The sequence below is a fragment of the Grammomys surdaster genome, unplaced genomic scaffold, assembly GCF_004785775.1.
Source record: "Grammomys surdaster isolate TR1022 unplaced genomic scaffold, NIH_TR_1.0 66, whole genome shotgun sequence".
NCBI classification, from domain to species: Eukaryota; Metazoa; Chordata; class Mammalia; order Rodentia; family Muridae; genus Grammomys; species Grammomys surdaster.
In genome coordinates this window covers 3,689,400-3,704,095 of record NW_021604568.1, presented here as the reverse complement: position 1 = coordinate 3,704,095, position 14,696 = coordinate 3,689,400, and the positions used below count along the sequence as shown (strand labels likewise).

At 46.7% G+C, this 14,696-nt stretch overlaps 1 protein-coding gene across 2 annotated transcripts in view; it reads left to right on the top strand.

The window, feature by feature from the left end:
- Dnmbp (dynamin binding protein) overlaps positions 1-14,696 on the top strand; it is a 98,005-nt gene that overhangs the window by 58,875 nt on the left and 24,434 nt on the right. For both annotated transcript variants that reach the window (XM_028774679.1, XM_028774687.1), the window contains 5 exons: positions 7,971-8,164; positions 8,744-8,843; positions 12,870-13,017; positions 13,605-13,622; positions 14,190-14,389. In XM_028774679.1, the coding sequence (XP_028630512.1) occupies positions 7,971-8,164; positions 8,744-8,843; positions 12,870-13,017; positions 13,605-13,622; positions 14,190-14,389 (660 nt within the window). The remainder of the gene's footprint in view (positions 1-7,970; positions 8,165-8,743; positions 8,844-12,869; positions 13,018-13,604; positions 13,623-14,189; positions 14,390-14,696) is intronic.

The following is a 14,696-nucleotide window of genomic DNA, read 5'->3' as shown; positions in this document are numbered from 1 at the left end:
CACATACATAAAAGGTCACACTGTCCACACCTTCCATACTTTTTCAAATATATGCATTTCTAGCAGCTTTCCTGGGAGCTGGAGGGATGACTCAGTGGTCTCTGTATACTTACTTTTTTTTTTTTTTTTTTGAGACAGGGTTTCTCTGTATAGCCCTGGCTGTCCTGGAACTCACTCTCTAGACCAGGCTGGCCCTGAACTCAGAAATCCATCTGTCTCTGCCTCTCAAGTGCTGGGATTAAAGACGTGCGCCACCACTGCCTGGTTCACAGTTCTTTCATAAACTGGTTTGTATACTGATTGTTTTCGACAACACACATTAAATATCATTGCATATACATCTATACACAGGCACCTATGCATCTATATCTCCAGCCCCTTTTCTATCAAAATAAAGTCTCATGTATTCCCAAGGTAGCTTCAAATTCACTGTGTAGCCGAGGGTGACCCTGAACTTCTGACACTCCGCCCTCTGCCTACCCAATGTTGGAATTTACAGCTTTGCCCACCACACCTGGGGCTGGGACTTGCTGGAGAACAGTCCCAGGGCTTGTGCATGTTAGCTAGCTCCTCTCTACCGCCTGAGCCTCATCCCATCCCTGCAGACAAGTCTTAATGGCTGTACTAGTTAGTTTCTGTTATATGGACACACCATCAGTTATTTTTACACAGGCTGCTTTGGAGGAACATTTGGCTGTTTCTGTTTAGATGATTTCTAAGATTGCTTTTCTTTTTTTAAGCTTTATTTTGTATTTAGTAAATGCATGCAGTGCCCACAGAGGCTAGAAGGGACCACCAGAGGCCCTGGAACTGGAGTTAGCAAGGGTTGTCAGGCACCATGTGTGAGTGCTGGGAACCCAACCTGAGCCCTGTGCAAAAGCAGCAAGTGCTCTTAATGGCTTCCATCTCTGGTGACTATCTCTGATCTTAGATGTATGTGCACTTGTCCAGTTATTTCCACAATAAACCCCTAAAAGTGAACCTCTGTGCTAAAAGGTCTGTTTGAACTGTCAGAACTGCTTAGTTCAGGAGTAGAGTTCGAGGTCCTGGGTTCAAGTTCTAGTATTTCTATAAATAAATAAACAAACAAAATGCCATTTAAAAGTAAGAACTGGAGAAAACTTATCTACTGTCTATGTTTCTCTTTGCTGGTCTTTTAATTTTTAAAATGAAAGGCCTTTCCCTTCCCCCACATAATTTCTGTCAGAATCTCTGGAATTTCAGTGAATATTCACTTCGATTGATATCAGATTTTATCTGATGGGTTTACAGTTTGCTTTGTACTTAGGTTTAATAGACATTTGAATACAGCCTTTGTTCCAAATGCATCACTATGCAGTTGTGATGGCTTATGAGGGGCAGTGAAGACTGTGTAGAATTTGACTTAAAAACTGCCCTCCAGACAGGCAGTGGTGGCACACGCCTTTAATCCCAGCACTTGGGAGGCAGAGGCAGGCGGATTTCTGAGTTCAAGGCCAGCCTGGTCTACAGAGTGAGTTCCAGGACAGCCAGGGCTACACAGAGAAATCCTGACTCGAAAAACCAAAAAACAAACAACAACAACAAAAAAAAAAACCTGCCCCCCATCCTTAGCAATCAGATGGCTACCAAAACCCAAAAGTGCCGTCTAGGTCCCAACTGGCAGGAAAAGCAGCGTCAGTTGGACCAAGGCAGCCAGCCCATGGGAGCACTCCCAGTTCTCCAGTTGGCTACTCCATTTCTCTACTGCTGTCACCAGAAATGGCAGTAATGGTGGCAGAGTGTTGTCAGAGGAGGCAAGCAGCGTTTGCCATGTATCCTGAGCGTCATACAAATATCTGTTTAAATAAATTTCAAAACCTCGAAGGTGCTCCTTTAAGGGTGGAGGAAGCAATGGCTCACCCTGCATCCTGGGGAGGCGGGTACTTGTCAGTTCTGGGAGGGGCCACCACCGGAGGCAGTCTCTCGGTTGCCTAGAGTTTCACCCTACAGTGAAACTGACATCTTGGGATATCACTTTGTTTGTTGGTTTTTCTTTGCTTTGCTTTCCCCGTGACAATTCATGATGCTCTTTTGTAACAACAACAACAAAAAAAAACCCTACTGGGAGCTGGCAGTGTAAGTGGAGTGCTTAGCTGGTGCCCTGGGTTCCAGCCCCGGCACTCAGCAATATTTCAAAAGTACCTTGGATTCAGCTCTCCTTTGCTCTCAACTTCCCTGAGGCAGACTCAGTGATGAAATTGGTGTGTTCCTCTTCCAGAACTTTCTCTGAATACTTACTTTTTATTCGCGTGTATTTAGAAATATATGGCAATGTTTCTAAGTTTTTCTTTCATCCTCCCCCACCCCGCACTTTTCCTCTCCATTTATTCACAGAATGACACACTGAAGGTTTCTTCTCCCTAGTTGCTTTAAAGTGTAAGTATTTGTAGTTTGTGAAGGGGCTCCAGGTGCCACTTATCCTAGTTCTGGATTCTGACTGCCCTGACACCTGCGCACCTGAAACCTCTCTGCCTCCTTAGGGTAGTACCTACAGCAGAGCTGGGTCCCCTTGGCAAGACCAGGGCAGAGTGAAGGTAGGGGCAGACAGTGCTGCCTAAGTGTCTATCACTCCGGGAAAGGACAGCCTCCCCAAACGAAGTTTAGCAGATGACTGAAAAGTCAAGGGCTGATAGTGTCTGGAATTTCCAGGGCTTTAGGACTAAGAGAAAGTGACCAGGGTTGCGCGCAGGCGCGGGTGCTTGGTCCAGCGGGCATAGAGTCCGGCTCCATCCTTTACCACCAGCCCCGCGGCCGTGCCTGCGTGCCTGGGGCGATTCAGAGGGAAATTCGGGAAGCCGGGGGATGGGCCAACACTGTTTGGTGGCCCCTGGTGGGGCCAAGGCGCTTTCTGGGTGCCGGGAAGGTACATCTCCTCTGTTGATCCTTGCACGTCGGCGCGCGGGGCCTCGGGGCTGCAGGTATAGTGGGGACCCCGGTGCAGAGAGCATGGCGTGGAACCGGGGGCGAGGGCGGGCGCGCTGGGCTTCCCCTCCCGCGCATAGCCGACCTCTCTCTTGGCCAGGGAACAGGCCCTGGTTTTGCATCTGACTTTGTCCATGGGACGCAGCTATGGGTCCACCCGCTGGTGGAAATGAATCTGAGGATAGCGCGCTGACCAGGGGAGAACTGGCTTTTGTTGGGGGGAGTGGCGGGAAGCAGAGCAACTACCCCTAAACCCTGCAAATACTTTGTTTGCCTTGCGTTAAATCACTGAATTCGTGCAGCCATCTGCAGCCCCTGAACACCTGTAAGAAGACGGTGCCCGCTGGTCCCCACGAGTTCTTTTTTGGTAGGTTCATATGGAGCCTCACTTTTCTTGGTGTGCTTGCTCAGCTTCTGATTTTGTTGGTCGAGAAAGCTAGGGTTTCTGAAACCAATGCCCAGAGCATTTTCTAGTGTATGCACCCCACCCTCGTCTGGTGCTGACGGCAGAATCTCACCCACCGTGGGAAAAGGACTACCTTCTGTTGAGTTACCGTTTTCAATTCCCCCAAGGACTCAGCAAAACAGGTGTTGTTCTCCTCGTTTTACAGACGGGGAATTTGCCCGGGGGTGAACTTTTGTAGGGCTCCCAGGGTAAGAGTCAGAGCCTGTCACTGCTGCAGCTTAGTTGAAAGTGAAGTCCTTTCTCACTTGGTTTCTCGAATACTGAAATTTTTGTTCGTTCATTTTGTGATGTTGATCCATGTCTGGACTCCAGCGTCCTAGGCTGGAGCTCTACCCTGGAGTGATACTCCCAACCCTAATGGTATATCGACCTTTTTCATAGCAGGTATGTGGGTTAAAGGGATAACAGTTTTACATTTGAAGTGATTTCTTTTTCTTTTTTCTTTTTTTTTTTTTGGTTTTTGGTTTTTCGAGACAGGGTTTCTGTGTGTAGCCCTGGCTATCCTGTAACTCACTCTGTAGACCAGGCTAGCCTCGAACTCTCGAACTCAGAAATCCGCCTGCCTCTGCCTCCCAAGTGCTGGGATTAAAGGCGTGCCCCACCATCGCTCGGCTGGAGTGATTTCAAAGCAGATATTTTTGTCTGGAGAGTGGTTATCAGTGGAGTGGGAAGGTCTCTGTGGATTTGTTAAAAATCAGATTCCTGGGTCCCATCCAAATTTGCTGAGTCAGATTCTTGGGAGGGGTACCAAGGAAACTGCAGTTTTGCAGACAGTATTCTTTTATCTTATTAAATAACGGGGTGTGAAGTTTTTTGTTTTTGTTTTGTTTGTTTGTCTTGAGTAGCCAAGAGCCTGTTTGGAAAAAAAAAAGCATTCTGGAAGTTTGGAGAAAAAATGTGTCATCACCATTACAGAAGGTTGAAGAAAAAATGGCTAGGATACAGTTTTCTCATTTTTAATATAAATAAAATGTGAATCTCCTAGCATGGCTACCAGCTTCTGGTTGATGAGTAAGAGGAGTGTGTTCCCAGTCACAGCCATTACTAGAGCTTTGATTTCCAGAGAGAAAGTTTCCAGGGGAGGGTTAAAGACTTGAAGAAGAAATGCCCCGCCTGGCCTGCTCCACCTGTGAGCCCAGGCAAGGATCCAGTTAGAGTAGCCCCGGATTAAGCACACAGCATTTGGACTTCATCTTTTTAGGATATTCCTAGAGCTGGTGTTTCCACAGAACCTTGGACGAGCCAGTCAGCCTCTCCATCTTAGGTTTTTAGTTTGTGAAGTAGGAGTGAGTGATATCATCACAAACCTTAAAGCCTTGGCATATGAAGTGAGTTCAGGGGTATAATTTGTAAGTTAGGTCCCATGTGCTTGGAATTAGTAAATGTTCTCTTTGGAGTTTTATTGTCTTGTGTTAGTGAGTTTCTCTTGTCAGTTTGCCACTAACAAGATCTAAGCTACTTGGGAATAAGAACCTGTAACTTTAAATCTGAGTGGTGTTGGGCCTATGCCTTTAAAAAGGATCTCTGAGTTAGAGGCCAGCTTGGTATACAAACTGAGTTCCAGCACAGCCAGGGCTACACAGAGAAACCCTGTCTTGAAAAACAAAAACAAAAAACAAAAAAAAACCAAACCAACCAAACCAACCAACCAAAACAAAACCAAAAACCTAGACAAGTACCATAAAGGCTGGCCACAAAAAGTACTTAAAACAAACAATTTCATTTAAAGGATTTTCTTACAAGGTTGGGATAAGAAAGCATCTGTCTAACCTGTGCCAGGCTCTGGGCTCCATTCCGAGCACAGCAGTAAATAAGCTGTGTGCGTGGTACTGCTGATTTCTGAAGATACCTTAGCACCGTGATGAATGAGATGTTGCCACTCATTGTGACATAAAGTTTAAGAAAGATGTTAGCTGTCGGTAGCTGTTGTTTTTAAATGTATTGAATAATACACTTTATAGAAAGAAGATTGCCGTGGTAACAGGAACTCCCTGTGCACTCTTTGGTTGGTTGGCTGGTTTTTCCAGATAGGGTTTTTCTGTGTAGCTCTGTCCTGGAATGAAACCTCACTCTGTAGAGTGGCCTCGAACTCAGAGATCCACTGGCTTCTGCCTTCTGAGCACTGGGATTAAAGGCATGTACCATCACTGCCTGGCTTCCCTGTGCACTGTTAAGTTTAATGTTTTCATTCTTTCTCTTTTCCTGAGAGTTTCTTGCATGTGTTATGTGCCTGGTAGGGGTAAAACTGAGGGCCTGGCACCAGCAAACTCTCAGCATAGTAAGTATGGGTGTTATCGTGAGACCACAAAAGATTCACTGCTGCAGGAGAGTTTACATTGATGTCGTCCTTAGTCACTTACCTAATCTACAGCTGCCAGATGCTGCTGTGTTTGGAACTTTTCTTCTTCAAATTACGACCCAGCACAGAACGGCCAGTTACGTTTGAACACTATCCTCAGAATTCTTTTGTCCATGACATTGGCTTTTTTGAAGAATATATCTTCTCAATTTGAGTTTGATGTTTCCTCAAGACTCATTTCAAAACCAACATTTGTGACTAGGATACTTACTGCAAAAGGGGTGTATGATGTTTCCAGGCATATTTGGAAGTCATATATTTGCCCCTTACTGGTGACCTTGATTTTGATTACTGGGTCAAAGTGTCCTTTCTCCTCTGTGTAGTCACGGTTTTTTGTTTTCATTTTTTAAATTAACATGTAATATATAATAACTAATTTAAAACTATGCCAATATCCTGATCATCTCAACCCCACCATTATCACCAGCATCATCTACTGATGATTTGGGGTTTTTGTTTGGTTGGTTTTGGCCTGGAATTCTCTGTGTAGACCAGGCTGGGCTAGAGGCATGCATACCACACCCGTCCTCTACTGATGATTTACTGGTGGCTTGAAAATATGCTTTTTTTTTTTTAATCTGTCGGTTTTTTTGGTTTTTGCAGTTTGACTTCCACCCATAGAGAGACTTTTTCCCCATCATGTGTGTTAGGGGTGTGGGCTCCTGGCTCCTGTTTGAGTCACTGGATTAGAATGCATTAGAGCTGACTTAATTTTGATACTGAAGTTGTCCGGGTTGGGCAGGCTGGCCTTCCCTGGCCGCCTTGTCTTTGTTAGGATCTTTCTCTCCTCCCCCTCCTCCTTCCCCTCCTCCTTTCACCCCTCTCCCCCTCTGCCAGGTCCTCCTTGCTTTGCAATGCAAGATGTCTCCCGCCCCCATTTGTAAACACTAACATTCCTAACTCTTTAGGATTAGGGGCTGCAGGAAAGATTTTTGGAGAATCCAGTCTGCTGAAAGGCCAGCCGTGCGAACTGTTTCTGTTTGCTTTGAATTGTGCCCAGACAGCATACTGGATTGACTTAGCAAATTTGTCATTTTTAAATTGGTCTTAGAACGTAAAGGAAACTCGGCGGAGATCGCTTCACGGCCGTCTTCCGTTTATTTTTATTTCAATTTCTTAAATGAGCAGACGCTTCCTCCTTTCTTCATGCATCCCCTCCTTTGCATCCAAGGATCATTTTTCTTCTTCAGAAGAGGTCTCACTATGGCTAGCCCTGGAGGGACTGGAACTCGCTCTGTAGATCAGGCTGTCCATCAAAGCTCCCAAAGACTCCTTCCCACCTCCCACCCTGATTTCATCTTTAGAGTGTTTGGATTAATGCCCTGTGCCACCACACCTGGCAGAATTTTCAAAACTGAAATTTGATTAAAGAACTTAATGTCTGTAGTGTGTTATATCTGTCTTTTAGGACCATGTGAATCGACCATCTTCATACTGTTTGGCTAGGGACGGCTAGGAGACAAGTCTTTTCCCTACCTAATGGTGTGAATCCCAGTAACTCCTTTTCTCTCCCCAAGTTGGCGCTGTTATGTGTGTCTCATTATATTCTTTTTTATTATTATTTTTTTTGCCTGCAATTTTCTCATAATGTTTAAAACATTGTGTCACATTTATTTATGTGCTTTGTGTGTGCATGTGTGTGGTGTGCATGTGCCACAGTAGCAAGCATGTAGAGTTCTGAAGACAAGGTGAGGGAGTCCGGTCTCTCCCTTCTACCCTACGGGTCCCAGGGATAAACTCTAGTCTTCAGGCTTGGCAGCAAGTGGGCTTACCAGGCGAGCCATCTCACTGCCCCAGATTAATATTCTCAATGTGCTGTATCAGTGTCCTCATTTCCCAGGTTGGTGGTTTTGCTGCAGAGCTTATAGAGCAGGTTTTGTATCTGATTAAATAAAATTAGTTCTTGATAAGTCTGGCATTCCTTTCGACTTTACAAAGAGCCAGCAGGCAGTGCATTTTCCTCTTCCGGTGATCAAGCTCCTTTTGAGAACAAGATGAAAAGGACCTTGCATACTTGGGAGGATATCCCTGCAGAGAGTTTGCTGTGCTCCCTGCCAGTGTTTACAGTGGATGGTTTGAGCAGATCTCCTGGCTGTCCCTCAGTAGGGAAAGCCCTGGCCCTCCTACAACACTACTTCCTGGTTCAAAGTGCAGCGAGCCCTCCTTTCACACAGCTGCTGACTGTCTTCCTTCCTCTTCCAGACATGACGCTCCTCTCTTCCCAGTCTTCATCCCTGGCGGCCCCCTCTGGGTCTGTTTCCACTGAAACGCCAGAGCAGAGGATGCTGGAGAAGCGAGCCAAGGTGGTGGCAGAGCTTTTGCAGACGGAGAAAGACTACATCCGAGATCTGGAGATGTGCATTGAGAGGGTCATGGTGCCCCTGCAGCAGGCACAGGTAGGAGACAGAGGCAGCCTGACCAACCACCAGCGTGGTCCTTTACACCTGAAGTGTTGAGTTTGGAGTAAGGCTGTCTTCTACTGCAGTACCATAATTGCAGATTGAGCGGCTCAGTGGTGAAGGAATAAAGAACCAAAAGAAAGGAGGACGACCTGCCTTGCACACAGCTTCAGGTTTCGCCTGTGGCTGGTTGGTGCTGATGCTTTTAAGCCTGTGGCAAGGCAGCGTATCATGGCAGGGATAGTGCAGTAGAACAAAGCTGCTCCATCCCAGCATCCAGGAGTGTGAAGGGGCGGGGCCTCAGATAGCTCTCCAGTGATGTGCTTTCCTCCAGGTAGTTCCCACCTGCTGAAAGACCTACCTCCTGGTTACACTCAGGTCTTTAGAACCCTAGGGGGACACTCTGGAGCCAGACCACAACTTAGGGACAAAGGATGACACCAAAGACGGTTCTGGATGCTTTTGTTCTGGAACCGAGGCAGAAGTTAGGCAGATGACCTTGGAGAAAAGTTCCTAATGTGAGTGATGTCATTAACGTCATCTCCGTGCGTCTTGACGCTTTGTTCTCTTGTTCAGGTACCAAACATTGATTTCGAAGGACTTTTTGGAAATATGCAAACAGTGATTAAAGTCTCAAAGCAGTTGTTGGCGGCCTTGGAAATCACCGATGCTGTAGGTATGAGCTCAAGCAATTGTTTGGTCCCAGATGTGGTGGGAGAGGGGCCCCTTCTGAGGCCGGGTGGTGTAATAGGGAAATGACAATTTACCTGGTGCAGAGGTCGTGACCTCCCTGTTTTCTTTTACCTCAGTCAGCTTTGTGGTGTCGTACAGTATGATGATTTCAGACTGGAGGGTTATGAAATCAACTTAGTGGGTCACAGTCACTATTTTTCAATAAAATAAATAGAAAGTATCAGAATACACTATAGTAATAGCTACTTTTTTAAAAAAAGAAACTTATATTTTGAATCTGTGTATATGTCTCCCGGGTAGTGATTTACACTGTATTTGTTGCTGACATGTTCACACACCTGTACACATAGGTGGTAGCGGCAGGAAGATCCGAAGTTCTTAAGCTACATAGCAAGTTTGAGGCCAGTCTGAACTACATGAGACCCCCGTCTCAAAGGTTTAAATCTTTTTGTGGATAACTTATATAAAATATTAGAAGAACATTCATATCATTCTTATAACCTAAGGGGTTTATCCATTTCCTCTTGCCCTGTGTATGTTAGTGGACACTTAGCAACTTTAAGCAGTAAACATACATTTCACAGGCCCTGTGGGTAAGATGAACGGCTTTAGCTTAGTATCCTCTTGGGTGTAGCTGGACTGTTGGCCTGTCCTGCTGTCTTCTGCGTCTCGGGCTCCATTCCTTGTCAAGGGAGCCTCTCTGTGGACTCTTCTCCAAATGGATGGCTCCAGAGTCACCAGAAGGAGCCAAGCATGGGAGAGCACCCAGGATGGCCCGATCTCAGAAGTGGCCCTCCATCTCTTCTGCCGTATTCTGTCGGGATGTCGTGATAGGGGACATTCTGTAATATTGCTATTTCAGTGGCATCAGACAAGCCCTTCACAGTTGCAGCTGTCCCATTCAACTCAACAACATCTAGCAAAGGGGACCCTATGCCATTTTAGCTGCTCACGGGGTGCACACCTGCAGTCCCAGCACTTAGAGGCAGAGGACTAAAGCCCGCTTCTGGCTAGCCTAGTCTACATAGAGAGTTTTAGGCTAGCCAGAACTATAGATCAAGGCCCTGTCTCAAACAGATAAAAGAAAGTCTTTTAAGTTGGCATACCTTGGTGGTAGTTGCTATGCCTGTGTCTAAACTGACTGCTAGAAAGAGTGTCAGGAGCTGTCAGAGCAGAGTCAGGGCCTGCCTTCCTCGAGGCATGGGGGAAAAGCCGTGGGCTGAAGCCAGTGCATGGGCAGCCTGCCTGGATCTCAGAGATTCCAACCAACCCTTCCCTCCCACCCCCCCTCCACCACCCCTGCCCCCGGAACCTTAGGTGGTCTAACAGACAATGGGGAGGAAGTTTGCCTGTAATAATAATAAGTTGGTTCATAATTCACAGGCCTGCCATTCAGACCCAGGTTCATATGGTTAAACTCAGTCACAGAGGACTATATATGCTGCTTTAGCACTGTTGTTATTGTTGTTGAGCAATTAGAAAGCAAAGCCTGGGTACCTTGGTCGTATGGAGGTGAGGTGGGAACGCATGTCGGAGTCATGTGACCCAGCTTGGACTCAGTAATGAGGCACGAAGGAAGGCTGGTGTGTAAGATCATGCAGTGTGTTTGCAGTGCCTGCAGGTGATTGACATTAGGAAAGAAGCGAGAGATTTAGGTGACATCTAAAGAGGATTAATCGCCCATTTTCTTCCATTATGGGCTATGTTTGGGTCCTCGGGCGGCCCTGCTTAACAGGCCTCACCAGAGGGAGTTCCCTCTGCTCCCACTTGTGTCGGGTTTGGCTTAGATTCCAGCCGGTGTTTGGGAACTGAGGGGCTACACTCTTAGAAGATGGACAGTGGGAGCATGGGGTGATGTGGGCAGACACAGTCAGGTCAAGAGGGTCCCCATAATAGTATCGTCTCAGACTGTTGAGAGTCTTCCCCCTTCCTGGCTGCGTTCTGGTGAGGGCAGTTCCTTTCGTGAAGTGGAGAGTTTAGGTTTTTACAAGGAGAGCTTTGCTTTAAGGCGTGTGAGGGTTGCTTCGGGCTTGAGGTGTTTCTGTCTCCTAGAACTTTCCAGGTGAGGGTGTCATACTGTTAGTGACAGTGTTGGCCCTACAAGGTTTCTGAGTAGACGCCTCAGCTACTGTCAGTCTAAGAGCTACATCAGCGAGTGAGGATTTAGAGTAGCCCAGCCCCCACCCACACTACAGCGCCTGTGTTTGTAGTTCTTCCTTTCATTCTGATAAGTCAAACAAGAAGTTAGATGGTGGGCTCAGATATGCTGAAGGCATCGTAGTGTGGCCTTAGGAACAGAAAGGCTCAGATGCAGGCAGGAGGGTTAGCCTTAGGAAGAGGGGCAGAGATGGTGGCGGTGATGTAGAAGGGGACCAGGAACATGAGAACATCTCAGCTCCAGCAGCAGACAGCCTCAAGGCCATGTCCTCAGTAGGTAGTAAGTGAACAAGAGATTGAGCGTCCCGTGAGGGAAGGGTCCGAGAGGCTGAGAAAGGTAAATTAAAGCATTGTGAAGCCATTAGCAAATTACACAGAGAGAAGGGGTGAAGGGAAGAATACTTCTGATAAGGCAGAGAGTTGAGGCGGCTGCTTTTACTTGTGGACTGGAGAGATGGCACCACAGTTAAAAACACCCGCCGTTCAGCCCCTAGCATTCATGCTAGGTGGTTTACAACTGCTTGTAACTCCAGCTCCAGGGGCTCCGATGCCCTCTTCTGTCCTCTGTGAGAACCAGAAGATACACACTCATAAATAAAATTAATAAACCATTGTGTAGAAACTTACCTAAGGGTCAGTGCTATGCCTGACTGGCTGTAGACCAGTTAGCCTATGAATAGATTGCTTATAGTCTATGAATCCAGATAGAAAAGAAAGATCACAGATTTGCTTACTCATTCACTTATTTTTACTGATTTCTAGCTGAAATTTAACATTCACTTTAAGTTTGACTGTAGGGAAAACAGTAACCTGAGATTTTGTCACTGACACATCTGTGTCACTGACACAGACTATGTCATTTACCTTTTGTTTCAGTTCCACTCAGCGAGGCACAAATGCTGTTTCTAGTTGCTTACCTCTGTCACAGAGTGAACGTGTGGGGAAGGCCAAGTCATTTCTGTGTCCTGTTACCTACAACAAAGCACATGCAGAAAGCGCACTCGAGGGGCCGGTTGGAGTGGTAGCTCGGGCAGACAGCACTTGCTTCTGTAGAGAGGACCTGGGTTTGATTCCTAACATGCACATGGTGCCTCACAACCATCTGTATCTCCAGATTCAGGGGGATCTGATGCCCTCTTCTGACATCTGTGGGCACCAGGCTCACACATTGTGCACATACATACATGCAGCCAAACATGAGTTAAAATTTTTTTTTTCAAATTCCAAAATAAGAAAAGCACCATCACATTACAGACTAAAGCAGTATAGTAGATCAGTGTACCCTTGTGTTACCACAGAGTTAGAAACCACTGCTGTGGAGGGATTTCTTCATCCTTGCACTCATGTTCCTGGAGAGTAGAGAACAAGAGGGTTACGTGGCCTGGTCACATGACGAGTTGTAGCGTGTTTGCAGATGCAGTTCTCTGCCTTCATAAAAAGGGCTGGAAGCTATATCAAGGCAGAGTTTGTAAATACATGTTCTGAAAAGTAAATACCTGGGTGACAGTCCAGCTTGAATATATAATTTAAGCTATCACAGGGGAATTTATTAATCTGATGAATTGTCTTATTGTTTCTTCTTTTTTTTTTTTTGGTTTTTCGAGACAAGGTTTCTCTGTGTATCCTGGCTGTCCTGGAACTCACTCTGTAGACCAGGCTGGCCTTGAACTCAGAAATTCACCTGCCTCTGCCTCCCAAGTGCTGGGATTAAAGGCGTGTGCCACCACTGCCCAACATTTATTGTTTCTTCTAGTGGGTGAACATACATGACTGTAACATTTGTTGATATACTTTGTATGTAGGAAACCGAGAGTAGTCCTGACATTAGTGTATGTTTGTGTGTGCTCCAAAGGACCTGTGTTTCTTGATCACCGGGATGAACTTGAGGGAACGTACAGGGTTTACTGCCAGAACCACGATGAAGCCATTTCCCTGCTAGAAATCTACGACAAGGATGAGAAGATCCAGAAGCATCTTCAGGACTACTTGGCAGATCTCAAGTAGGGGATTTGATGGTCTCCCCTGCATGGCTCCCACAGACGTCCCCCGTGTTCATATCTTCATGTGATAGCTGCCTGCCAACATTACTTTACACACAGGGGATTCGTTATTACGTGTCTTGTGCTGTAGCTTGCTGGTTTCCATCGTGTAATGGAAATCTTAGGTGACTTCCTGATTGTGTCCCTTGTAGAGCAGGCCAGGGATAGTGACACATGCCTCTAGTTTAAGCACCAGGAGGCTGAGGCAGGACTGCAGTGAGTTCAAATCTAACATGGTCTACACAGTGAGTTTCAGCCAGCCCATGCTATATAGTGAGGCCTTATCAGAGGGAAGGAAGGAAGGAAGGAAGGAAGGAAGGAAGGAAGGAAGGAAGGAAGGAAGGAATCATATTTGTCTCAAACTGAGCCAGCTTTTTAGGCACAAAGCAGCCAGAAAGATGGTAGCTCACTGTCTAACTGGTGTTCATAGTTTTCCTCTGTCCCGTGTGGCTTTTGTCTTCAGAGTAGGCTTCTTGTGATAACAGTGAGAAAACAGATGCTGTCTCTAATGCATTCTCTCTTTTTCCCCTCATGCTCCCACCCTGCAGGAGCCTGTACCACGAATGGTAAGTCCCCTCTGCCCAGGGCCGGGTGCACACACCATTTACTCAGTGAATTTCTTCCAGCCCTTTCATTTCTTTATAGACAGAAATCTAGGCATACCTTGCCATTTTCTTCATAGCACTTACCAATACCAATCACCACTTTGTATATTAATTTGCTTACTGCTTGTTTTCTTCCCACCACAAGGACATCTTGTGGTCGCTGTTGAGCACATATAATAGTGCTTAATAATTATCAGGCGCCCGGATATCAGCCACACACCACGGAGCAGCTTCTCAGTCAGTGGTTAGCCACCTGTGTGATGATGGCTCCCGAAGCTCATACCCCTGGGGGCACCATGGCTGCCACACTGTGTGTAGCGCATTTCGTAGGATCAGTACAGCATAGTCAACTAACATGGAATGTCTCAGGGTATAGCCATTGCTGTGCGTCACAGGACTGTATTCACTGAATGAATGCAACCTAGATGCACAGTCAAAGACCAAGCTGTCTTTAGGGATAGCAGGTGATGCCCAGAGACACCTCGGTGTTGGCCGTTGACTAGAGCCCTCGTCTGCTTGCTTTTCCAGGGGATGCACCAATTACATCAACCTGGGCTCCTTCCTCATCAAGCCTGTACAGAGAGTAATGCGTTACCCGCTGCTGCTGATGGAGTTGCTGAATTCCACCCCAGAATCCCACCCGGATAAAGTGCCTTTAACCAGCGCGGTCCTCGCCGTCAAGGAAATCAACGTTAACATTAATGAATATAAGCGTCGGAAGGATCTAGGTAAGAAAGGCGCAATTCCTGCAGGCTTTTCTCTAAAGAATTACTTCCCAAAAGCTAGACCAGGCAGGGCCTGGTGTGATGGGGCCGGGAGAAGAGACGGTGATAGACTTTGAGAGAGACGGGGCAGTGATGTCAAGGGTCACTCTGGACAGTCGGACACAAGGCAGGGCTGACTGAGCAGCAAGTCGTGGGGCGGAACAGGTCTCTTCGGGAGGTGTGAAGGTGGACTGGGCCATGATGATGACCGCAGGTTCTTTCCCTCGTCACCGCCTATGCCTGGTGACCTGCTCTCTGCTATGAGCCCCTC